Here is a 27,093-nt window from a genome sequence, read left to right as displayed (position 1 = left end):
CCAAACTGAACATAGCTAATCACATCAGGATATTGATCTGATAGTTTGGTGACCTACATCTAATCATTTATCACATTTACTAACATTAATATCTCATCAATCATTAGTCATTGTTCTAATGCGTGCCCAAAAGTGAAGTCTATTTATACATGCAGGGTTTGGAAGTTGAAAAAAAGTGAAGAGTTTGATATTTTTTTCTGTTTGTGTGAATGCTGGTCATGCAAATATGACACACATTTTGCATATTCTGTGCAAATTTGTTTTTCTTCATATTTTTCTCATTTGATAGATATGTATGTATAGGCCTACTGTATATATATTTTGATATTTGTAACATTTTTCTTTGATTTACATACTTGTTTCACTTAATAAATTTTAATTTTGAAATTGTAGGTTTCATTATGTTTAAATACCCTTCCATTTGCTCTAGTCCTATTTATATTCTATTTTTCTTATTACTATTTGCTGCTGCATCATTTTAAAGTCATTAAAGCCTCATCTCATGATAAAACTGGTCGTTATGCAATTATTTTGAAAAGCCGGACAGGAAGTGGTATTGCATATCCCGGTTGGCTTGACAGTGGAGTCTGGAGCGGCAGAGCGGAGGGCCCCCCGGTCGTTTTTTCCATGGATAGCCGGGACGCAGGAACCGACGGCGGGCAGGCTGCTGCCGGGCTGCCGGGGCCGGTGAGCCGGGCAGACCGCGGGGCGAAGCCGCCGGGGATGATGGGAAGCCTGGAGCAGTGTCGCATCTCCAGCCTTATCAACTGGAAGAGACCGTGCAGGACTTCAGCCCTGTTCGCTGCAGCCAATACAGTGTTCTGGTAAGCATCATGACGCAGGGATACTGGAGTCACATCTCAATAAGCCTGAGCTCCTGTAAATAATAATTACAATGATAATATGATGTTACTGACCCCCCAGAAATCAAGATAATATTCCTATAATGACTTACAGTGTGTCTGTGGTGCTAAATACTGAGTTGCTATGATATTTTTTTATTATCCCTTATGGTATCACTATAATAAAAGGGACATAGTGTGTCTGTGGTTCCCAGTAGTTTAGATCAATATTGTACTTTTGTTTTTAAAATCTCCAATGGTTTTCCAATATTGAGAAATCACTTAATAATATTCCTATAACATTGCTATTGGGACTTACAATGGGTTTATAGTGACCTTATCCTATTTTATGGTATTTTTTTTTTCTTTTTTATCTCCTATGGTATCACTATAATACTCCTATAGGGACCTATGGTGTGTCACTGGTAGCCTACTCCCTACTCAATAGTGAGTTTAGAGTGACCTTATCGCACTTTCACTTGCATTTTTATCCTCTATGGTGTCACTATAATATTCTCATATTCTCATAATAATGAAAAAACACTATAATATTCCTATAGGGATTTATAGTGTGTGCAGTACCCAATATTGAGTTTATAGTGACCTCATCATACTTAATGGTGTTTTTAACTGCTATGGTGTCACTATAATATTCCTATAATATCGAAAAAAAATCACTAAAATATTCCTATAATAATCCTATAGTGTATCTGTGGTATTCAACAGAGATTATTATGACTTTACTGTAATTTATGGCATTTTTATTTTTTGCTGTGATATTTGTGTCATATCCTTCTAACATTAATCCGATTATAGGATTAGTACCACTCTCTCCAATAATCATCTCATTATAAGGGCAGAAGTTTCTAAACATTTGATGGGTCTTTGTAATCTGTTAGTGCATTTTGGATCTGTTCCTTCATACAATATTCCTCAAGCAAAATGGTCGGGACCTCTTGATTCTGTTTCATCAACATCAAGAAACAGTTAGTCTAATATAGCATTCATGATCAGAGAATAATAATACTGGTAAATATAAGTAATCAAGTAAATAAAAGTGGTAAAGTGGTAAATAAAAGTGGTAAATAAAATGATGGGTAAACTTCGACCTCCAGTCAGCGATCACAACCACCAGTATCAACAAAATAATTTTCAGAAAAAAAACCCAAAACATTAATTTATGCTTTTATTAACTTAGAAGACCCTGTCCTTCTATATTTGCATCAGTTTGATAGTACGTCTTATGATGTTTACTATGAATTTACACTGATTAATATCAGTGTAAAAAAGGTGGTGAACTGGTTTTAGGTGGGTTAAGGTAAACCTGCTGTCAGTCGGACCCAGGCTTTAAGGTAAATAGTATAAGCTCCTGTATTTGGGTCAGCAGCTGTTTAATGCATTCCTCTACAACAGGCTCTGGTCCGCTCACTAACTGGCTGTAAACAGGTCTAGTCTGCTGGTTCGGCCACATTTACAATATAAACACTGAGCTGGGTCGCTTAGCCCGAGAAACTCACAGTGGGGTCAGAACAACAGAAAAAGCTTGAGTGCCTAGATCAGTATTACAAGCAACCAATAGTTAGGAGGTAAAGGGTCAGAGCCACAACACATCCACCAATTGTTATTCCAAAATAAGACATCCGCCACTTGAGAGAAAGTGCTAGGTAAGTCCTCTGTTGACAAAAGGACACTTTTACTGACTGGATCCTATAGAGATACTGGATGATGAAGCTCAGGGAAGGATTTGTTTCCCCCAAAATGGACACATAGCATTTTGGAATTGAGATTATTTTTCCTGAACACATAGAGGAAAGTGGCAGAGATTGTTGGTCTTCCTGGTTTCTCATGTTCCCTGAAGTAGCATCAAATATTTCAGCTACAATAGTACTAGTAGTAGTAGTAGTATTTGATGCTGTTGTTGTAGTAGTAGTGGTGGTGGTATTAGTAGTTGGACTATTAGTCTGGGTTTCAGTGGAGAGTTTTAGTGTCCCATGGTCTACATGCTGTTTCAGAGGCTTTTCCTCCCTGGCAAGAGGACAATTATGGGGGAAACACTGAATACTTCTGACTTTTTACTGTTTGGGAATTTCCAGAATGACAATGTCCAAATTTCAGGAAACTGAAAATTGGCACAAATATCAGTCAGATCAGCCAAACCCTGCCATAGTGAGTAACATACGACCACAACATGAAATATGCAGTGAGTGGTGAAAAGCTGCACAAATGTGTGCTGTGACAAACTAGGCATACAGATGTGAGGTGTGGTTTTGTGTCCCTGCAGGTTTGTGGCCTTCAGCTCCTTTCGGGCGTACGCTCTGCTGGCCGCCCTGCTGGCTCTGCTGGTCGTCACTCTGACCGCCAGAGACATCGCTCTGTCCAGATCCACAGGTAATGAATTATTAAATAATAATTAAAGTCTTGGGGATGGGAGTAGGACGATGCATCCGTTTCCGTCCCTGCGTTTGTGGTGCGATATCGAATCCAAATCAAAAATCGAATCCATTGTTCAATTTCTGCGTAGCTCGTCTCGCAATTATACACTTGCATTGGCTGCATCTATGACAGATAAAGCATATCTTTAGTTACTATCAGTATACCTTAAGGCAAAGAGATACCTTTAGTATCCATGGCTGGTGAGCTAAGGTCAACCCTAGCAGAGTTAAATTCTAGAGTGAGCTAGAGTTCAACAACAATAGCAGCAGCTAAGCCCTTTGTGCAAACTGCTGGCTCTGATTCCAGATCAGGGTTTGGGATTATCTCAGCCTAATGACGACTCGTTAGCCCCGTGGAGCTGCTGAGTCGGTGTATGAGCCGTAAGGATGAGGCAAGACACTGGCTGATTATCAATACGCGTTCTTGTGCGTTCTTGTGTCCTCCGTGACGCGTTTTACGTAACATCTAACTGCCGAAGTACGATTCCAAAACAAAAGAACGACAGGATGGAGGACGGATAGAAACCCTGGAAGTTTCCTTGCCAACCTCAAAATATCGGGGATGCACTGGATGGTGACTTGACTGAAGAGGATGAATTGAAAGCCCCAAGATTCATTGCGACAACGGCGAGCAGCGCTGTAGTCTACACTACAGAGCCGGTTAACAGCTGGGAAAATTAACAGGTGTGTCTTAAGTAATCACGCGGGCGATGTGAAGCACACAGTCCACCTCAAATTGCAAGGAAGCTTCTCTGTGCTTACTTTGATGAGAAGATCGTTCTCCCCAAGACAACCTGGGAAGAACGTTCTCCACAAGGACACGAGTATCGACTTGGCGTTCTTGGTTTTGATAATCAGCCAGTACTGTCCTTTATGTTAACAGGAGGGGGATGCTCAGTCTGGATAAGAGTGTCAGTTAAAGGAAAAGCCCATCATAAAACATTCTAACACTGTAAAAGGGCTATCGGTGATGTATCTTGGATTTCTGGGTCCATTTTATTGTTTGGTGTATTTCTCCCTCTTTCTCTTATTCATGGATAACTGGCCAATCATAGACAAGGTGACGTCATCTCCAGATATTTCCAGCAGCTACAGTGGAGTTTGATATCAGAAAATGTTTCAGCGATCTAAAACATCAGCAGTAAACGTCAGGTTTTTGGTGTCAGTCCCTCAGAATCAAAGAGCGAGGGCTTCTTCTTTCTAGAGCCGCCATTTTGCACCGAGAGACGTTCAACAATCATACAGGGAGAAATCCATCGTAGAAGAAGAAGAGAGACCAATTTCTCCACCCACAGGAGCAGGAGAGAGACCAGAATGCAAAGCAGCTGCAGCTTGCCTCTTTGTGGATTTGCCATCAGTAGTTGTAATCTACAGCGTCTCAGTTATTGAGGATGGGACGCTCTAATCTGTTGCAGCCCCACTTTGTGGTTTAGTCCAGTAAGATGTCTTTTTTTACAAAAATCTTGCCTGGTGCAGATTTACATGTAAAATATAACTTGAACTTGGACCACTGAAGCCATAGGAAACTCTCAGATGCAAGCCTGTAGGTAGCTGTCAAAATGAAAAAAAAAAAAAAAGAAAAAAGTTTCAACTTTTCCTCCACAATGTTGCACAATGTTGTCCTATGAAGAAAAATAACCAACTAAAATCTAAAAGTGTCCCCTCTCCTGAAGTAAAATGTCCATGTTGCATTAGCCTTGCAAGCATGCATTTTCCAGCTGTATGTGACCATCTAGTACTTAATGATGATGAATAATAGAGTTCCTCTTTTCCACAGGAGCTCACTTATGGCGCAGCATGACTGGAAGGTAGGATCTTGAAGTGCATGTGTGTGTTTATATATATTGTATAGTCAGACTCCTCACGTTACCTCTTATACCTTGTAGACACACTTAGACATTCAAAGGAAATGCACATGTTCTCAAATACATTCTTGCAGATTGGAGTTTTAGCTCTACAAATATTTCTCGGAGGCCAAAGAACTTTTTCATAGCATGAGTTAGCGAAGTGGCAAAATTGGATGGTATCGAAGAAACTCAAAAATACAAATATAATATAAAAGATGTATAAAAATATAAATAAAAAATATAAATGGCAATGACTTTGTTCTCAATTCATTCATGACCATGGCATTCATGATGGTCGAAGGTCAGCAGCTAGCTAACTAGCTAACCTTCATAACTTAGTATGGCTAGATTGTATCAGTTAGTTTAGAGCGCTAGGCTTCATAATATTAACTTCCTCCTCGCTTCAGTCTAGTTGTACTTAGCCAGAAAAACTGGTTATTTGGCTCCGCCCACCTAAGTTTAACTCAACCAATGAGAATATTTCTGCCTCCAAGAATTGTATGTATAGCTAAAACGGCAATCTGATACATACTTGTGACCTAAAACGGTTTCTGTATTTTGAATAATGCACTGCTGACATACAGTATGTTGTGTTGAAAAGCAACAGAAATGTGATGACCCAAACCAGACGCACAGATTCTTTTTACAGTAAGAGTGTACAAGGTCTCGTCTCTGAGTCTCGACTGGATGGTTTCCAGTATCATGTGTTACGGACCTGTAGAGCTGATGGATCACACATGGCTAACTAATCCAATCCCAACACTAATATCCAATCACTGAGACTGTGGCATGCACTGCGTGGCTGGTCTCAATGTAGTATGTTGCAGAATCAGATACTGTGATACACAAGCGTGTACATGTTTACCGTGTACAGCGCTATATTTGTGATCTTGACAAAGCTCCAAAAAGATTTCATCCTCCACACGTAGTGTAGAAAATGTTTAATAGTTAGATGTATAGATGTGTGCATAGCCAAGTGTGTTTTGCATTTTTTCATCATGTCAACACTTGTTTCTGACATACTAATTAATTTCAGCAATCCCTTAATCACTTCTGATTTGATTTAATTTAATGTAGAGGCAGACTGCAGTGGCTTGTAAACAACTGGTTCTCAGTTAGATGATTCGTGGATAACTTGTCTATAGGAGTCTATGACGGATGAAATGTCGGTTGAAGAAAATTTCCAGATTTTCCTTCAATTCTTTTATCCATGCAGAACATATAACGATCCTAAAAAAAAAGTCTGCAGGATGGCCTAAGTACTGAAAAGTCTGTATTATGTGAGTTGTTTTTAATCTTTTGTGTCTATAACATGAATGAAAAATGGCAAATTTTGGAAATGAAGTAAGCCCACACAGGATTTTATGAGTGTGGACGATGTTTCTTGAGTGATCTGCCTGGAGTTACACACCAGGATACTTTCTCTTACTGGGTGAGAGCAGTGGGGTTTTTCACTTAGAGCTTTCCAAACCTCCAAATGTCAGCTTTTACCACTTGGTGGAGCCTCGTCTTCATTAAGTTTAATAGAGAAGCTTTGTTCAGGTGACAATATGGACATTCAGAATCCACCACATAGCCTTAAACATCACACAATATATCTTAGCTTGATGTTAGAACTTGCGCACGATTTATTGTTTTAGTTTAACCTCAAGCATCAACTTTGACATTTTCAATGTCCTCCATAAAAATGTGACACCAGTCAGCAGACCTATGCAGACCTACATGCTTCTGCTAGCTGCTTGCAGAGTGAACACATTGATTATAGGGTGATACAAGATCATAACACTGGAGTAACTAACTAAATTGCAGGGGTGGAAATATTATGACATATCAAGCAGAAGTACTGTTAATTTGCTGAAATTGTAGTCAGGTAGAAATACAAAATCTACTTAAAAAGTGAAATGTAGTTAATTTATAATGTACTCAGAGTAAAAGTTATCCAGTTACTTAAAAAAAAAGGAATGGAATAAAATGTGATCTTTCCCATGCAATGCAAAAAGAATGAGAGGACAGAGTTCCAATTAGGTTATTTTAGTTGAACACATTGGTGTAAATTGAACTCTAAATCGAAACAGGCCAAAGCCATGGGTTTGGATCCAAGGACATTCACTGACTTTCATTACCTTGTTTCCTTTCACTTATCTGTAACTTGTCCAGTTTATGTTGCAGTGCCTACAAAATTTGTACTCTGCAATGGAATTTAAAATCATTGTTGCACTGCTCTCTGTGGGTTGAAACTTTTAAGCATGTTGCACTTCTGGCCACACCTCAATCACTGATGTCTAATCAGGTATTTTGCCTTTTTGACAGCTGATACAATAGACCTCTGTTGACATCACTAATTGAGGTGCAACATGCTTTACAGATAGAGAGCAGTAGAACAATGATTTTCTGCCCTATGATTTAGTGTTGACTTGCTCTTTAAGAAAACATAAAAAGAATCAATGACAGATAGATTCTTTATTGTAATTCTAATTTGTTTCCACAGCCTGTACACATACAAAAGTTGAAAACAACATCCAGCAAATACAGAGACATGTGGAGGCACAGAGCCAGTCACCAAAACAAACAAATTCCCACAGAGGGACACAGGAAACAAGAGCATAGATCATAAGAGCATAAGTCCATTATAGGTTGTTGGGGGCAGTGCTGGCAGAGGGCACAAAACTCTTGCAAAAACTAGACTTCAAAAGCACAAAAAAGCGACTCAATTACAGCAATGAGGGTAAATATACTTTATTGCTTCCACCCTTGCTAACTTGTGTGCGTACCGTCCATACTGGGGAATTCCTGACCCATTTGGCTGACCTGGACTGGTTTGCCTTCGAGCCGCCAGTTCCTCTGTAAGTCCAGAGATTACTGTAGGCGGCTGGGGGAGGGTGGGGGTGAGGATGGGGGGGGGGGGGGGGGTCGTGTGGGTTGCAACCGGCCCTCGGTTCGCCCGCCTGGCCTCCTGCCCTCATTTGGAAAGGTGGCGATCTGTTACTTGATGCTGCTGCCGGTGTCGCGGCCCAGGTGGGGGTTCAACGGAGGTGAGAAAGATTTGTGGGCGCCAGCGTGGATACAATACATCTGTGTTATATAACTGACAGGAGAATCACAAGTCAGGGCCGGCTCAGAGAGGCTGGGGGCATGCAGACACAGATACCTCAGGCTGGGTTTCCATCTGAGGATAATTATAATGTATGGGATTAGAAAGGCTGAATGGAAGTGGAACATGTGATCAAATGTTGATCAAATCAAAGTTTTTACGCGGGGAAGGAGCTTTTGTTTCTAAAGAAATAATGTGATACATACAGAAGCGTAATGCATTCACTTGAGAAAAAAAAATTCTGCTCTGTTTTTCTGAATTAACGAGATAATTATCTCAGAATTCTGAGAAAAGTTTTCATGGAAAAAAAAAAAATTCTGCTCTGTTTTTCTGAATTAATGAGATATCTCAAAATCCCAAGAGAAGCTCTCATTCCTACTTGAGAGCTTGATTTCATGGAAGCAAATGTGTATTGACCCCGTACTTGAAATCATAAAGCACTGTTGGAGGGTCAGGGGTCAATAAGGCTGATTAGCAGCAGCAACCGTAGGCTACTCCATGCAGGTGAGAGCTCCTCGCAGGATTCTGAGGTACAGTATCTCGTTAATTCAGAAAAACAGAGCAGAATTTTTTTTCCCATTAAAACTTTTCTCAGAATTCTGAGATAATTATGTCATTAATTCAGAAAAACAGGGCAAATATTTTTTTCTCAAGTGAATGCATTACGCTTCCATAGATACATTCATGAACATGCATTTGTCAAAGAAATAATGACGAATGTAAGTTTATTATTATAATTATTATTATTACGACTGTTCTGTAATGGAAAGGTCACAGTCGGTTGCCTTGGCAGCCACACTGTGTCCATTAATAGCTGTGCATCCTGCCAGCGTGTCCTTGAGCAAAACACTGAACCCATACCTGCTCACTGGATAAAAACTTCTAAATGTAAATGGTTAAGTTCACCTACAGTATGATCCACTCTCCATATTCCAGTCACCATCTTATCATGGCTGACACTGCTGTAAGTTGCAGTAAACGCTCATCAGAGGGAGCCTCCCTGCTTATTCAAACCTGGATCTCACACAAATACGTGAAATGAACACCACTAGTTAACACCAAATTACATGTTGGTGGCAGGTAAAGTGTTAAAATTCTGTTTTCCCAGCACAAAATGGTTAGGTGAAGGAGGCACGACTATAAACAGGAAGTAGTCCCATATTGAAGTGGCACAGTGGAAAGTATTCATTAACCAAAGTTGTTTTATTTGCCTAAACTTAACTGAAATTTTTGTGTCCAATTTGTGTTATTGTCACGGAATTCAATTTGTGGTGGAGGAACCAAATTTTCACATAATTCTTACATTAATATCTATCTATCTATCTATCTATCTATCTATCTATCTATCTGTCTGCTTCTCTGCATATCTACCTACAGTATATCTATCTCTTTCTCCTCTGTCTGATCTCTGTCCTCTCTTTCTCTTCACCCCCCCTAACTCTCTCTCTCCCAGCAGGGTGGGATAGTGTTGTTGTCATCTGCCGTTGTCTGTCAGAGGTGTCTTGTGGGTAATTGTGAGTCAGGCTCAGGGCAACTCTCGTGGCGAGGGCTTGTGGGAGATTATCGCACGACCCAGAATGCATGCTGACAGCTGGGGCGTCTGAACCAACAGGGAGGGTGTGTGTGTGTGTGTGTGTGTGTGTGTGTTGGGTGGGGTATAAGGTAAGGGCTGGTTTGGGATCAGGGAAACGACTTTAAATCCCTACATGTGGCATGAAGGTGATTGATGTAAAGCTGAGGTCAGATCAGTTACTTTATTTTATTTTAGATCAATTTAGTTTATTGTGGATTATCACTAATTATTTTATAATAGACAGCATACAGTAGAGAGTAAAAGGAAAAAATGGAGTGAGAAGGGATGACAAAGGCTGTGAGTCAGACTGTGAATTCAAACTCACATTTCCAGTACATGGTGTGTACTTTGCTCTCTGCTGCAGCACTACACTGTAGCCCACAGGATGTCCGAAACATCCTGAATCATATGAAAGGCACTGATGAGTCACTCTATTCTGACAGATTGTGGGCGGGGCCAGAAGCTCCGATTGCATCTCTGTAGCGGTCTGCAGCTATAAAGTTTTGAAAAGGCTTTGGTGTTGCCTTTCATAACGTTACATTGTTTTGATGAGTTAACATAGCTAAGCTGGCGAATGGTAATTTGGTAGCATTAACCGAAAATAAGCAGAAAAACCCCAAAATATGTCAGAGTTTACCATCGACCCCAACAACTGATGCAGTCGTTCTCCAAGCATCGTTTTTCTTTTTCTTCTTTTTTGGTATTTTCACCTTTATTAGACAGTTTAAAGTAGAGAGAGACAGATTGGGACAGCAAAGATTGGGAGAGAGAGGGGGATGACATGCGACAAAGGTCTTGGGCCAGATTCAAATCCAGGATGTTGTGTTTACATGGTTCGCACCTTAGAGCCACCGAGCCACCAGGACGCCCCATAAGCATCATTTTTGACACGTTTATTCCTGTAGTCTTTCAAACAGACGTTGTAAAGAACTGGGAAGCCTTGAAACACTGGCATCAACTTCTCGCCCGTTTTACACATGCCAGTGAATTCACGTCATTAAGGAAAACACAGAAGCACTGAAATCTGATTGGCTGTTAACGACCAATGAGACCGATAAGCTTGTTGAGCGTCCACACGTCAGCTTTGCTCAGCTCTATTGATTGATTGATTGATTGACTGTATTCGATAAATTAAAATACAATATACAAATGTACATACAGTACTAAAATTCATCAGGATATCGCAATAAAGTCACATGACTTATTTCCATTGCGGTCCTGAGGTCTAGGCTAGGAGGCAGGCAGGAACATCAGGCAGGAAAAACTGTATATGCTACTAATATCCCATTTTTACACTAAAACACCTAATAAAAACATCAATATTATACAATCATGAAAATAATTTAAAAAAACACACAAGTTCAGAAACCAGTCCAAACTTAGAACTGTCCTAGAAAAGATGTTTCACTATACTAACTTACTCAGCATCCATTTTTTCAGTTGATTTTTAAAACTATTCAGAGAATGGGCAGATTTAATTTAATTTGAGATTTTATTCCACTCCTCCCCCCATGTGTAGAGAAATGTACTTCTCCCTACTTTGCTTTAGGAAATTAATGAGTTTCCGATGACTTGTTGATCGTGTTGCTCGCGGTGTGAATGCGGTCGGACCGCCCTGATGACTGGTGTGCACAAAACAAGTGCAACAACAACAAATACTTGGTGTTACTTTTCCCTGTAATTCCAGACTCTTCAGACCCTGTGGTTTCTTCTCTGATCACCTGTCCTGAGGTGACCGGCAGAACTCACCTCATATGCACTGTGTAGAAATGTGTACTGTGAGTCCAATACCTGCCTGCTGTTGTTTTTTTTGCATTGTTTATGGACTTATGGCCGCAAACAACTCAGTCTTTGTTCTGTGAATTTTTCCAATGAGGTCGGATGCCAGGGTTGAAATCCCTGCAGCTCGCCGTTTATGAGAACTAGACCAGGTAAAATCCTGCTGGTAGAGAGAGGGCCGAGTGAACTCTCTCTCTCTTTCTTCCTCAATTCAACAACTTAGCTCACATCGCTGTTTATCAAAAACAATATTGCCAAAGCAGGATACAAAATACAATTTTCATAAAAGCCAACATTTTTTATACATCTTTCTCTCCCTCCAATTTTTCAGAGTAGGCGTCCATTTTTTTTTTTCAGATGGTGGAGATATTATTTTGGAAAGTGATATATCTTAATATACTAGTCCAAACCACATCCATGAAAACACAGATATGATGTGATTATTATCTTCGACTATTACTACTTAGTTATTTGTTATGTTGAACGTGACGGGTATGTTTTGTTTATTTGGTGTGTCCGCTTCGAGTAAACACCAGCAGGTTGTGAAACCTGAGAGCAGTTTGTGTGAGTGTGTGAGTGAGAGAGAGATACACATAGAGTTATGTATGTGTGTATGAGGGAGTTTAGTTGTATATGTGTGTGTTAGAGAGACGAGACTGAGTGTGTACGTGCGTAAGATAGTGAGAGAGAGTAAGAAATAGGGAGAGAGGGAGTGAGTGAGTGAGTGTGTGTGTGTGTGTGTGTGTGTGTGTGTGTGTGTATCTGTATAGCAGCTAGGATGACACAGCTATTTTCCCCACTGCCGGAACTGATTATTCCAAAGAGGCGTGACATCAAGGCATTGAGCCAATTAAATCTCTCGAAACAGGGGAAGGCGGGGGGTGTGCCTAAGAAGGCGAACTCTGATTGGAGTAGCTGGATGTTGGAAAACAAACCAACAAACCGGCCATGAGTGTTTCATCACAGTCAACTGATGTGATGAAGTCATACTGATTCAAAATATGGAGGGCAGCCTCATGGTGTAAAAATCTTCTTGTGCTTTTTGTTTTATCAGCTCACAATCACACTTTCCTATTATAGAGTTAGACAAACTACACACAGATGCTTTAAATAATTGTTTGCATGGTTGTGAAGTTCAAACTGATTGGCCAAGCGTATATATTTTTTAAAAATATTTGTTAATATGGCACTTATGGCACTTACTGTTGTTGTTCTCGCCTGACTAGATCCTTGCTTGTGTTGTATTAAAATCTCATATGTACGTCGCTTTGGATAAAAGCGTCTGCCAAATGGGAAATTGTAAATTGTAATATATTTGTCAGAAAATATGTATATTTATGGTGAACAATTACAGAACTTGATCAAAGATGAAGTGGTGGGTGAACCTATCTAAACTCAATTTACACAGCTTTGGCTCACATAAATATTTATTATAAATACAATTCATACTATACATTATAGTAACTAGTAACAAACTGATGTAAGGCATATAAGGGTAATGTCTTTTAAAGGAAAACTAACTGGAGGCCATAGTTAACGCTCCTTTTTATTTACCACTACATGACAGTATTGTCTTGTTTATGTTCACCATATGACTATGGACCAACTGTGTAGCAACCAAACCGGTGCTAGCACCTGAGAGATCACGTTTGCACAACTTCTAAGAAAGCGTGTGTACTCGTATCCTGATAGGCCGTCAACATGCTGTGAAGAAAGAGTAACGGATACAACCTGGTACTCAAAGAGAAATATCATTGGCAGAAGATGAGGCAGACATATTGCAGGCAAAATGACGTAAGCAACCAACATCACAGGAGGGATGCTGATGACGCACACACACACACACAACTTGAGGATAAATATCCCCCCTCCCACATTGGTTCCCTTTCCTTTATTTTTAAGAGTGATATGAAATAATATAATAACATAACAACGATTACTGACTTCACAAGAAACTCAGGGATAAAACTGGATTTCTTGACTGCTGGCCGATCTATAGGAACATATATAGTCATTTTACAATCAGCTCATGGTGAATCTAACTACTAGTAGATTATATACAATACTGGTACAGAATGTAGACAGTATGGACAGCAGATAATGAATGAAGATGTGGTATTTTTTCTCGGTTTCATTATCTTGATCTTATCAGTCAGTTACTGGCCTTTTTCAATACTTATGATTTTTTAGCCAACAAGAAACATTGAAAAAAGAGAAAAAAAAGATTTGCTTTGTTTGAATACAATTAAAGTTCTTTTTACAATGTGCAATTTAATTTATAAACCAGAAATTGAGCTCAGCACGAGAATACCATGTTTAGGAGTTCATTTTCAGCACCTACCACTCTGATAAAATAATTGCAGCCTCTTGAGATTTGGAAACTGAAGTTCATATGCGATTTTTTATTTTTTAGATTAATTGTGTAGCTCTAATTAGCTGCATGTTATCTTTGTTAAAAAACAAACTATAAGATAATGAGATGGGAGTATACTCATCAGCTAGCTGATGCTAGCCTCATTAGCTTATAACAGAGCGAGAGACTTAAGTACTGAACAAAGATGAGATGCTGACCCTTGTACCCATGTATGAACACACGACTGAAAATTGACTGAAATGACTGTTAATCAAGTAATGGCCAGTCAAGTCCATTATTATTAAAATGGAGGAATAAACAGCATGTGTTGTCCCTTCCCGCCCAAGTAAACTACCAACCTGTGGGAAACACTGTCATCGACACAACAACACTGTGTCAATCGCTGACAGATTATGAGGCAAGCATACCCCCCCCCCCCCCCCCCCCCATCCATCCACACCATGTCACTGCCACAACGGGAGGTGTGTTTGGGACGTTGGGAGGTGGTGGGGTGGGCGAGGGGTGGGGTGGGGTCTAGTGTTTCTAACGCCCCCAAACCCCCCCGCCCAGTCCCTCTGTCCTCCTGATGGCTGCCTGTTGGAATGTAGTGTGACCAGGTTATTTTTAGACGAGCCTGCTTGAAATACTCAAACCCGGGCTTCATTGAAGATAAACACAAGCTGCTCTCGCACCGTGTGGCACGTAAAACCTGAGTTTGGCTTGACCCTAACTTTGTGTTGGAGATTTTGCTGCTGGGACGGACCACTTCTAGTTCTCTCTCGCTTCCTCCTTCAAAAAAAAAAAACTACCATCATCACCATCTTCTGCGTCAGGCTGCCTTTAGTAGCATCAGCAAATCATCCGAAGGTACCCGAAGCTCTCGAGATGTCTCCTGACGACCGCGGGGCAGGACTGAGGTACGACAGCACCTCTGGGTGCGCTCTGTTGAACAAACTAGAAAAGACTGGCTTGTTTTCTCTTTTGACAACAGTTACAAAGCTATAGAAGATGGGATGCAATCCTTTTTCATTGTTGTTTGTGTTTTGATTGTTTGATCAGTGATTGACCCTCTTCTCATTTTTTTTTTACCCCATCTGAAGAAGTTAGCTCACACATTTGACCAAAATGGCCAGATTTCTGGCTTGATTAACTCTCAGCTTCAACCCAAACAAATCAACATCAACAACATGGCATGGATCTTCTTGGAAAGCAGTACACATCATTGCTCCATTTGCGTAAATAACATTGGCATCTTATCACTTGGAGCTTTTGGCTCCATGGTTTTTGCTAAGCAGTAGACTTAGCTGTAAACTAGATCAGCTAGGCCTTTGGTTTCTTACTTTACTGATATCAGCTGTCAGTGTGAAGCTGCTCATACACAGAACGTAAACAGGTATTAGCTGCATGGGAGTTCAGATTTCTGTATCATATGGACACACAGACAGGAGGGTAAACATATTTACCGTCTCCCCAATCACAAGTGAACAGCCTGGATGTTTTTGACGCCATTCCTTGCATTGTTTGTCTCGCTCTATTTTTAAAGCGCCATCACTGGGCTTGTTAGAAGCTCAGACACGCTGCTCCCTGTGTTGTTTCAGAGATTACTGATTGGATGAAATGCGATGGCTGTCCAACAGCTGCTTGTATGGTAACCCCCCCCCCCTCCCCTTTCCCTGCCTCTAGTCGTTTGGTGTGTTTGTTGTCAACGAGGCCATCGGCTTAGGACATTCAAGGACTGAAGTGTCCAGACTCCCGTGAAAAAGAATCGTCAGGTAGATGAATTGAGGCACGGATGGATGGACAGACAGACGGATGGATAGATAGATAGGCAAGAGCGGTGGTCTACACTGATCTGGAGTATTAAAATGTGATATATTCTCTTCTTGGTATCCAAACTCTTATTGGTATACAGACAGGAACAAACAATGCAAGGAATGGCAGCAAAAACATCCGTACTGTTCACTTGCAATGCAAATAACTTCTGAAATAGTCACTATAAGACTCTTTGAGCACAGACAGCATGTGACAGTAGGATTGAAGAATTTCAGGCTTGGCAACCCGTGTGTATTAGGTCAACAGTTATTTCTCACAAGCCATGCAAATGCTTCTGGATTAAACTTGACACCAAAAACTATCCAGGCGTAATTCGTAGAAGATCCCCGAGGACAGAGGCTGTAAGAGAGACAGAGGGAAAATAAATCCATCCTGAAGCAAAATTTGTCTTATTCCTATGGTCTTACATACATCAGTAAAAACTCTGTTTTAATTTGAAGAAATTTGAAAATTCAAAATTTTGAAAAAAAAAAATCATTACCCCAAGTTCATTATTTGGTATCTCTAAAATATAAAGGATTCAGTCAGCCAACTCATTTTGTAAGAGTGGGTGTAGCTTTTTCCAAATGGTGGATATCTAATTTTGGAACCGAACTTTCACTTAATATGAGCAACTGTTGTCCAAAGCAAACATCTAACGTTGAACTCTGGAGCTTCTGAGATTCTGCTAATGAGAAAAGAGATTCTTTCCGCACTGGAACTTCCCTGATTTTTCCAAAGGGAAACCGCAGTGCCAAGAGGTTTACCCAGGCAGCGTCTTTAATAAACCACTGTCCCACATACCAATCGATCTGGGACTTGGAAACACCTTTCAGTCTGTTATCCAAGAACGTTTACAGCTCTTTCCAAGGAGAGGTGTGTCTTTCGTGGAATGGAGAAACTCGTATCCTTTCCGGTCCTCACCGGTTGCCTTGCGTTAACGCTGTCACATGTTCGGTCCGTCGAGTTTCCCTGGAAACCCGTCTCCTAGGGAAGCATGTGCCTGGAAGGCGAGAGGGGAGCAGCGAGTTGACCTTTCGTCACGAGGGTTATGTGAGACAACGCTGGGTGTTTGGGTCGGGTGGGAGGGAGGGGGGGGTGTATGTGAGATACTGTAGCTTCCCTTGGCCTCTTGCTCTTGTTCCGAGCAACCTAGCTGAGGATTGATCAGGGGGGGTAGGGTTGCGGGGGAGTCTGGGGGAGAAAGGGTAACAGGTTCAGGAGGGAAATATAGGGATGGAGCTTTGCCAAGCAGAGTGGGATGCCAGCCATCAGCAATAATGATGGTAAACTTTGGCTTTGGCTTGTTTAGTTTGTCTCAATAGATTTTTAATTGATAGGACGGTCATTCCCATTCAAATCTACATTCTTGAATGGTCAGTTGGCCGGTACACTTAGGCTGTGCTCACATGTAGCACTTTTTTGTGTGGAAAAAGCGCTGCCTACAGTGCTTCTAGTGAGGAGAAATGAAAAGCGCATCACAATAACGTTATCTGACGTTAGCTGAGCAGCTGCTTAGCACTTCTAGCAGACAATACAGTGTTGTGCGACAAGCAAAGGCTTACCAGATATTCTCAATACATGTCCAGTATGATCCCACACTGGTAAGATAATTCACTTTTTTGGGATTGCATTTTGGGATGTTGGAACCATTGTGGCTGGTGGACAAAATAGTTTCCTGTCCTGTTTACAAGTCAGTGCGATGAAGGTGAATGTGGAGTTGAACAGCTGTGTGTGGGCGGGAGAGTCAACTTGGGGAAAAGGGCATCGCTTAACAGGATTTCCATTAACAGTGTCTGCCAACAAACGCTAATTTGCGCCACTTTGAAAGCCAAAACTTTTCCTTAAGAGCTGCCAGCTAGAGGGATAAATTTGGAATCTGTTACAAACAACCACAGTAAATTGAAGCTTTTTCTGAAATGTAAATAACATAGTTTTTCTGTCAAAGTCAGTTCTCTACCTGGTACACTCATTACATGTTAGCTAGCACTCTTATCCAGAGTGACTCACAAGGAATGAACAGGTAGGGGTTTGTTGTTTTACTCAAGGACACTTTGACAGGACACCTGGCTGCTGACAGACACTTTGGCCGGAGTTGAACCTGTGGCCTCCAGTTACAGGACGGCCTCCCTCACTACCAGGCCGCCCTGCCGTCCGCTCCTTAGAATGGATTCTAGAGTCATAAATGGTGGGCTCAGAAGTTATAAAGGGTGATACAGTTGTCAGTCATCCCAGTGTCACATGGGGGGATTTTGTTTCAAGCGGCTCGTAAAGGCTGACCTGCTCACTCGTCATTTTGAAAACAGCAGATTAAATGGGTGGAGAGTTGTTAAGAGCCACGTTGTGTTCCTGAAGCTCACCTGTCAACACAGTGGGTGTTTAAAAGTGCCGTACCAGGGTCACTGAGGTCAAATCACTTTAGTACCTGAGGCTCACTCAATGTATTACATGGCTACTTTGATGTTTGCCATCTAGGAATTGATATTTGGTTTGATTGTAAGTCACTCTGGATAAGTTAGGTATCAGTTAAATCCCTACATTTGCCAGATAGTTCATGGACTGTGTATGCAAAACATTTTTTTTTTAAATTGCTCTTTCTGCTCTTCCCCTGAAATAAACTGACCAGGTGAATGCCGACAACAACAAAAAAAGTTATTTGGCTTTATATGGAAGGTTTCAGCTTTGCAAAAGAGCCACATTTGTGGCCATAACGCAATTACAGACTAATCAACAACTGAAGAGCTCTAGAGATACTAGAGATGCATTTTGGGAAAAAATACATCAGTTGAAGTTAATCATCATCTTGAAAAGTGTTATCATTATGTCAACAAGGACTCAGGTTACCCACTGTCCTTTAACAAATACCGTAATTTGTTTTCACGTTTTTCTATCACTCATTTTGTCAGAGTTGATTTTCTCAAATGGTGGATCTCATTTTGGAACAAAACTGTTCACATACAGACCTACAGACAGTTTTAAAATGTAATAATCACATCCCTTTTGATGAAAGATACCGTGTTTCCCATCATTTATTTGACTGCTGCCTCTTTGCTATGTTAAATCTCCCTTATGGAACAAGACCAGCCATTTTCAATAAACACTGGAAGCTCACAGCTCTGTTAACTGGCGGGAACCTGTCGCGGTAACCAGATCTCCATGGTGATTTCACACCACTAGTGTCCCGGACAGCTGCTTTGACAAGACATGTGGTCTCCACCCTCACTTGGACTTAAATTTAGCCATTGTCATTTAATCTGACAAACCCTTTTGTGGCCCTCTTCCCACTGTCACACCTACAGTTTGTTTTCTTTGTTTCCTTTGTTGCATGTTTAGGTTCACACTGCCCAATTACAAGTGAACCAGGGCTTGTAAACAAAAGTCAGATGGACTCAAAAGTAGCTTATTTATTGGACATTTATTGAAGTTTTGGTAACCTGACATCCCACCAGGTTAGAGATAATTGTATTGTCAAAATTTTTACTTTAAGGAATACATTTATTTGTGCCATTATTGCCATTAAGGAATCCACGCAAAATAAGTAGAAAAGTTTTGGCATCTCTAACCAGGTTCGCTCTGCTGCGTTACTGCAGTGGCTCCTGTTACTTCCTTCTCACACAAACCAGCTAAAGCTGCAGTTGCTTTGTCTTGCCCTGAATCCATTCCTATTCCTATATATCCAGAAGGTATTCCTATTGGCTGGTCAGGCAGTTGCTCTCAGTCCAGAAGGTATTCCTATTGGCTGGGGTTGTCTTACTGCCTATCTGAAAGAGCCACAGATTACCTGTGGCAGATCTCTTGACGGAAACCAACAACAAACATTGCTGAGATGCGATTTGTGGCTGATTGCATCGCTTAAAAGAAGTGTAAAAAGTGGTGGGGACAGAATGGGACATTTCAAAAAGTGATGGAGACATGTCCCCAGTGTCCCCTGTGTAAATGTCACCTATGCCAACAAACGCACAAAATAGACTTTAGATTTGGTTTACCAATCATCTAAAAATACCCGGTGAGCAGGGTTGTGTACCTTTTTTCCACATAGCCCACATAGAGTTTAATTTGTACACGGTGCTATTGATAGCACCTGACCTATGCCATCATGCAAATGAGGAGATGTTGGAGCCCCCTTACTGTCAGTCAGTGTGAGACCAGCAGTTGTACCGTTTGTAAATGCATGACTTTAATCTTGTGCTCACCTTCTCCGTCTTAATTTATGAGTCTGCCCTTATCCTGAATTGCCTACACTCATATCTTTGCTGCACGTGAACTCCACACGGGCCAGACATGTGCCTTCTACAGCTGTTTTATGTGAAGCAGGCAGGAAGGCTGCTAGTGGGGTTTAAAGCAGAGATAATTTCAGGGGACCCCTAAGCTGGAGGGGGGTCTTCAAATTGGTGATGTAATGTTGTACTAAGTTAGACGCAAAAGGGTGGGGGTCATGTTTCATACCTCATCAGGTGGCCCGGAATTCCTAGCAGCGCCCTTGCATGTAAGGCACTTTTAGCCCATCTGCCACCTGTCTGTATAATGATCTTGCCAACTTAAGTGTTGGGTCAGTTTCATAGATATAGATTAAACCTGACTTAGATGATGACATTTCTCTCAACTCTCAGATTCTCTCAACTCCCACCAGTTTAATCCGCTGTTTTGTGTTTTTTTTTGCATTTAATTTATTTTATTTATATTTTAACCCTAACACTTCAAGCCTCCAAACAAACCTCTTCAATTGAAGAGGGTAAAAATAATATCCATATTTATGTCTCTATCTCTGTAATATTTATTTAATAATGCATTTTGGTGGTATTAGAAGACCTGTCTATCTGGAAATTGTAATAAAGACGATCATTGGCATTTTGACTGTGGGGAGGTTGGTGCTGTGTCATTTATTTCAGTTCAGTAAAAGTTCAACTGGAGCCTGGTAATTGGTTAAATAGGCCATACTGTCATTGTGACTCATTTTGAACTTGACTGATGACGCCTCTGTGTTTGTTTTCCTGTAGCTGGGAGATCATCGACTCTGGCCAGCAGAGCAGGTCTGGGATCGGACCGCAGCTCAGCGACTCCTTCAGACTTTTCCTGCAGGAGACGTCGTCTTTCAAACAGCAAAACCCTGGCAAGGTGAGGCAGAGACGGCCGATGACTCCAGACTGACTGACTGAACTCTTCACTCACTTAACCACAACTGAACAGAGAAGTCATGTGGTTGTCTTGCTCTCTGGAGGTATTTGGGCCATTCATTTCATAGCATACAGATTTCATCATAGACGGTGATTTTACATGGTTTCATGCTTTCAGTTGGTAGAGACACGAAATGGTCAAATGATGCGCAATTGCATTTTCAGAATTTTGAAAAGTATCAGTATTGATTTGTTTTACAATTTGGAAATTGTTTTAAAATTTGGAAATTCTTAAAATGCGATTTCATGCCATTTGACCATTTGCATCAACGTATCAAATGTGTGGAAACATGCAGAGTTGAGGATAAGATGAAATCTGTATTCAATAAAACACACGGCCACTTCCAAAACCAGGGGGACCATGTGAAAAAGATTGATTCATGGATTGAGAACGTTATTGAGAAAAGCACTGATCTGTATAGATTGCCTTGTTTTCTAATACATTGACACTGGAGAAGCACTATATCAATCTCAGATTATTTTGTGTCATTTTCATTTTTTGTTTTCTCTCCATTCTAGTTTTGCTTGCTGGTTTGCAGTTTGTGCACCTTCTTTGCCGTCTTAGGACGCTACATTCCAGGGATTGTTATCTCTTATATTCTCGGTGAGTCGACTGAACAACTTCCATGAATAGACCTTTTCATCGCAATGAGGAACAGTGATTTTGTATGCTCTTAGCGTGCCACAATTGAATACAATGAAATTTCACATTGGGCTCCACAAATGAAAGGCTTAATATATCATCCAATACTGCTGAATGATGGTTGCGTAACATTTGTGTATTTGTTACCACGGTGCCTGAACAACCACTTTTAATGGAAAAACTCACAGTCAATAGTGACAATTGGTTTTGTTATGATGGGAACCAAATGACAAAACCCTAATTGTCTGTGCTGCTATGCAACCTTGGAAACATTTGCCTCAGTGTTTTTCTTGCAGTTTCCTTTTGGTCAGCAGCAGTGATGTAGTGGTAAATAATAAGGTGGGTGAACTGTGATCTCTAGTAGGCGATCATCATCAGGCAAACAACCACCAACTTAAGCAAGAATCAATTATATTTTCAAAAAAGTAGACATTTATGTTTCCCCCTTACAAGACCCTATCAGTTTGATGCCAACATCCTATGATGTATGATATGAAATTACATCATGAAGATAGTGTAGCTCAGCGTAAACTCAATAAGCCACTAACATGCATGTTAGTGGTTTTTCTGGACACACATCCTATAACTTCCCTTTTATTTTCTCTCCTGACCTTGCTCTGCAGTGCTGGGCATCTTCCTGTGGCCTCTGATCTCATCTCATGATCTTGGGTTGTGGCTGGAGCCAGTTCTGCAGAAGCTGGACTTCGGCATCGGGGAGTTCCTTCAGAAAATCAAAGAGAATCACGGTAACTTATCAGAAATATGTGACAAATATGAGATGTAATGTGTCTTCATCTTTGGTGTTAACCGCTCATTGCTGTGGTGTTTCTGCACTGCACTTCCCAGAGATCCCCTGTCAATCAAACAGTGTGGGCGGAGCTTGGATTTTCTGTTGATGCAGTTTCTCTTTTCTTTCTGTTCAGCCATGGTGGCTATCGCTGCTCATGCTAACTACCCAGTTCTTCTTCTTCAGTTTATTCCAAACAAACCAGAACATAAAACACATCACTTCCTTGTTAGGGTTGATGTTGAACTTGGCCTCCTCCTGCGCATTGCCGTCCGTCAAATACTTGCTTAATTTGTTTATATCATACCCAACCAGACCTACAGCTACCACTTCAAATGTATTAGATTCACTATTGGACTAGAAAACAAATCCAACAACATCTCTGTTTTTTTCCATTTCAGAGAAGAGACTCGTCCAGGCTCAGACTGAGAATGAGAGCATCGAGGCTGACCTCTCTTCCATGTTTCCCAAGGTTGGGAATCTCATCTCCCCTCAATCTAATTATGCCTCTGTTGACAGTCACAGTCAGTTATGCCTCAGTCATGCGTATTGAAATTCAATACACATGATCCACATCTGCATCAAGCCCTTTACCGAACTGTACGCCAAAGGATGCTTTGTAAATGTTATGCCCTTCCAGCCAAACACACAGCGACTGATTAAATCCACTGAGTGTACAAAATATCAACACTATCCTCCTAGTACTGTCTCAATAGTCTCAAGGCTTGAAAATCCATCTTGTACCCACAAATAAAGTGAATTTAATAGGTGAAATCAATATGGAATCAGAGATTTCACCTGGATTCAGCTGGTCAGTCTGTTTCATGAAATTTCAAAAAAATGTTGATTGGCTGTATTGATCCCAAAGCTGCATTTACTTGAGTGACACCTCATCAGACTTGGGAGAGAGTTTCCTGTTGATCGGTGATGTAATTTAACCTCTTCCCCCTTTCCTGATTGGCTGTGTTTTGATTAGCACCTTATTAGCACACATCAAAACAGCAATGCAGGGGAGGTGTAGTTGGTTTCATAGAGCTAAATTGGCCACAGCTTAGCATGATTTACATGCTTGTCTATTGATATTTTGACCAGAGTTTCTTCTTTGCTGTTGAAGTTTGCCAGTTAGCTAACTTGCGCTCTGGAAAACAGTTTTTTTTGGCTCTGACCATTGAGGTTTAACTCCACCAGTGAGATTATTTCTGCCTCCAGAGCAGGGTCCAAAATGAACACCTGTCAAGCGCCAAATGCCGGTAAAATCTCTTTGACAGATAAAATCAATAAGGGTCACCGGCCACACTGGATTTTGGGGGAAAATAACATTTGAATGACCACTCTCTCTACACTCTCTCTGACCATGAACCAATCAAATCAAAGCAAAACAATGGCTCCTGATTGGCTGCCTGTTACATTGGCTCTGCACAAAGCGATAGCATTTAAAAATGTCCTGCTGTTTCTCCGCTGCCTACATGTTCATCTAAAGTTACTTGAGGATTGATATCAGTCAAGTCAAACATTCACTACATTACAAACTCACAAACTTGATCCACTGTATAAGTGAGTGAGCAATTTTTCAATTAACACACAGTACCTGGTTTTATGCAAAATGCTGGGTGAGATTTCTAAGAAAAATATATTAATTATTTTGTCTAGTAAAAAATAAAATCATTCTTGGCAGGTGAATCTTTTTAGTTTACCAGTCCTTGGCAGGTGAATCAAAAAGGTAATTTTGGACACCAGAGCAGCTCTCTCTGTATTTTGGAAACTACATCTAACGTCTCAATCTTGTTTCCCTTCAACAGCTGGACTCCACAGCGTGTAAGGAAATGTCTGTATCCGACACAGAGGTGTCCGATGTGACGTGGACGGACAACGGCACATTCAACCTGTCAGAAGGACATACGCCACAGACTGAGAACTCAGAGGGTAGGTGTTACTATGGGGTTTAAATATGAATTTTAACTGTGCCGTACTATATTGTGAAAATGTTGTGCTTATTTTCACACAATCAGCACTACATAAATCAAAGTACAAAATTACTACACATTCATTTGTTTTTACTCACGCCCAACCGAACACAGCTACTACTTTAAATGTTTACATTCAACGTCGAAGATACAACAAATTCAACAACATCCCTGTTTCCACTGGTCTGTTTGTGCTTGTTTTGGGTTGATGTTGAACTCGGCCACTTCCTGTCCACCAAATGTTTACTGGCTTTCTCTCTCCAACCTCACAGACCTCGACAGAGAAGAAGCATTTACCGGCGGCCTCCCAGAATTCCCCTCACTTGACAACGGCATAACGACCAACGGCGACGACGATGACGACCTCAGCATCGGCCTCCCCACGCCTCCCCCTCATCCACAGCAGCCAATCAAATCCAAGCATACACGTCCTCCGTACAAAGACCAACCCACCGACAAGGCCCTCGAATTGGTCAACCAGATGGCGGGCGACGTCATCGCCGCCGCGGTCACAGCCGCCATCCAGGAGAGAATAGAAGCCGCCGTCGGCTTCGCGGCGGCAAGCGAAGACCCGGGCCGGTCGAGACTCCCAGAATCCTCCAGGCTGCTGCCGCTGGAGCTGGCCGAGGAGTCGGACAGCGAGGTGGAGGACTTTGAGCTGCTGGACCAGTCGGAGCTGGAGCAACTGGAAGGGGAGCTGGGGCTGGGAGAGGAGAAGGCCCAGGCCAAAGAGGAGGCTCAGGCCGAGAGCAGCAAGCCGCCCTCCGCCGGATTCCTCTCCAAACTCCTCGGGCGCCACTGATTGAGGAAGAGGAACGGTGGGCGAGATGCAGGAGGAGACGCAGCGGGTTACAGAGGACAAGTGGAGGGGTGATGGGGGGAGATGGGGGGGTCTGTTCAGAGAGGACTGTTGGGGTTGTGAGAAAACAGCGTTTCCATTCTTCTTTTTCCTGTAGAGCTAACAACACCCATGTGAGAAGTGATCAGTCTATGAAATGTGGAAGTGATGTTGGTGTAACGTCAGAATCATCCTAGCCAGATAGTTTGTAGATTGGTTGAAGAATGGTAAAGCAATTGCTGTGTCTATATTTGTCTTTTCAATTGAACTTTTATCACTTGATCAGGAAGCATTAAGTGGTCAGATGCAAAACTCAGACCGCAGGTAAAACCCATGTTTTTAAAATCTGATCCTTAAAGCTGACTCTCCATATTTTAAATTTACAAGTGACCAGATCAGATTTGTGTGTATCCTCGTTTGCCGTTGTTATGACATTGGTTGTCATAGTAACGACACAGGCGTGCACGCGCTGATTAAAAGTCCATTTCTGATCTTTGCGATGTGCAGAGGGTCCGCACCGAGCTCCGCACTCCTCTCATGAAACTGCAGCGGCCTCCACAAACACCGCGGTCAGTTCAGAGGTTACGATTGGTCAATGGTTACTATGCTGGTTACTAGCGAAGGTAGTGCAGCTGTGAAAAGTAGCGCAGAGACACAGATGCGGTTGTCATTAGCAACAGCATCACGAGCCAGGAGGAGATTCTGTGCTCTCTGCGAACACAGTGCTGCTACCACATTTACCATTAAATGCATCACTCTGCGGAGACAGCGATCTCACCATGAACACCCTGAACGCCGCACATGTCGCAGAAACCATAAATTTGCCTTTAGGCCTTTATGCGTTTTCTGCCCAACAACAACATTAGCTAGTAACATGGAAGTTGAAAAGACAAGTGTAACCACAGCAAATGCCCTTTTTCCTACCATCCACCTGAAGTGACATTTTGGGTAGAGCTAGTGCAGAGTTTTCCTGTTTTGCTGCCAAAATTACGTCGGCCGTAATCCAGGTGACCTACATTGCAGCCCAGCAGGGTGCAGCAGCTGATGGCACCGACCCGTGCTACCAGATCTCAACCTGATGTATTATGACTGATTGGCGGTAGTTTCAAAAACCTCTTCAGGCACGGTGGCTGCAATGTAGACGGCCTGGAACGCTGCCAGTAACCACTTAGATGCTGATTTTATTCATCCAACTACATCACCCAGAATTCCACAGCCTTATTTGACTAGACATCAAACCAAATGACAATCACCTTTGCTTAGCAATTGAATCATTCTGTTTGCTCGAAACAAAATTACTGGTTGGTCAGTTAACTATAACGATGACAAAGTAGAAAACATATTTTGTATTATTTCCTTTTTTTTAAATTTTGTATATTATTTTTCAAGAAACCATTATGTAGGCTAGTCGAGGGACTTGATGTTTTATCACAACATGCAGCAGGTCTCGCAATATTATGCATGGAAATCTCATTTTGAGACATGAATACATTAAGTAACGTTTTACTTCCAGTGCTTTGCATAAGACCCACACTCAAAAACACATTTTACCTCTTTCATGAGTTCCACGGAAAAATTCAGATCGACGCATTTAGTGGATTGTAGTGAAACTGAAAGATATCATGAACTGATTTATAAAAAGCTAACAAACGTTTTGCCACAACGTTTTACAACTTAAGATTTCTTTCCTATGGGTCTTCATGCCATAGGATGAAACGAAACTAAGTTTTAAATGAAGTAAAATGTAGCTTTAGTGCACTGAAAGCAAAATGTTACAAAGATGCCATATTTTCATTTGCACCTTTATTATTTAACCATGCACTTAGGACAGTCTGTGGTTTCAGGCATCAGCTGTGGGTTCAATGAATGGAGATAAATGACTAAACTTTCTTTAATGTGCCTCGTACATTATAAGGCATTGTTTTTATGATAAAGACACACTGCAATGTATAACTTAT

General features: G+C 41.3%; 1 protein-coding gene across 1 annotated transcript; it reads left to right on the top strand.

The window, feature by feature from the left end:
* Window positions 1-627: 627 nt before the first annotated feature.
* retreg1 (reticulophagy regulator 1) lies at window positions 628-25,099 on the top strand. Its single transcript, XM_071538219.1, has 9 exons — window positions 628-824; window positions 3,124-3,230; window positions 5,052-5,082; window positions 20,727-20,844; window positions 21,423-21,507; window positions 22,170-22,292; window positions 22,735-22,805; window positions 24,133-24,256; window positions 24,570-25,099. Exons 1-9 carry the CDS (start codon window positions 628-630, stop codon window positions 25,097-25,099), a joined length of 1,386 nt encoding a protein of 461 aa, XP_071394320.1.
* The last annotated feature ends 1,994 nt before the right edge of the window (window positions 25,100-27,093 follow it).

The sequence above is a fragment of the Centroberyx affinis genome, unplaced genomic scaffold, assembly GCF_046629955.1.
Source record: "Centroberyx affinis isolate AG114_WGS23_722 - 3 ecotype Tasmania unplaced genomic scaffold, CSIRO-AGI_Caff_v1 ptg003226l_1, whole genome shotgun sequence".
Lineage (NCBI taxonomy): Eukaryota > Metazoa > Chordata > Actinopteri > Beryciformes > Berycidae > Centroberyx > Centroberyx affinis.
The sequence above is the reverse complement of the archived record's forward strand: the minus strand, read 5'-3'. Positions and strand labels throughout refer to the sequence as shown.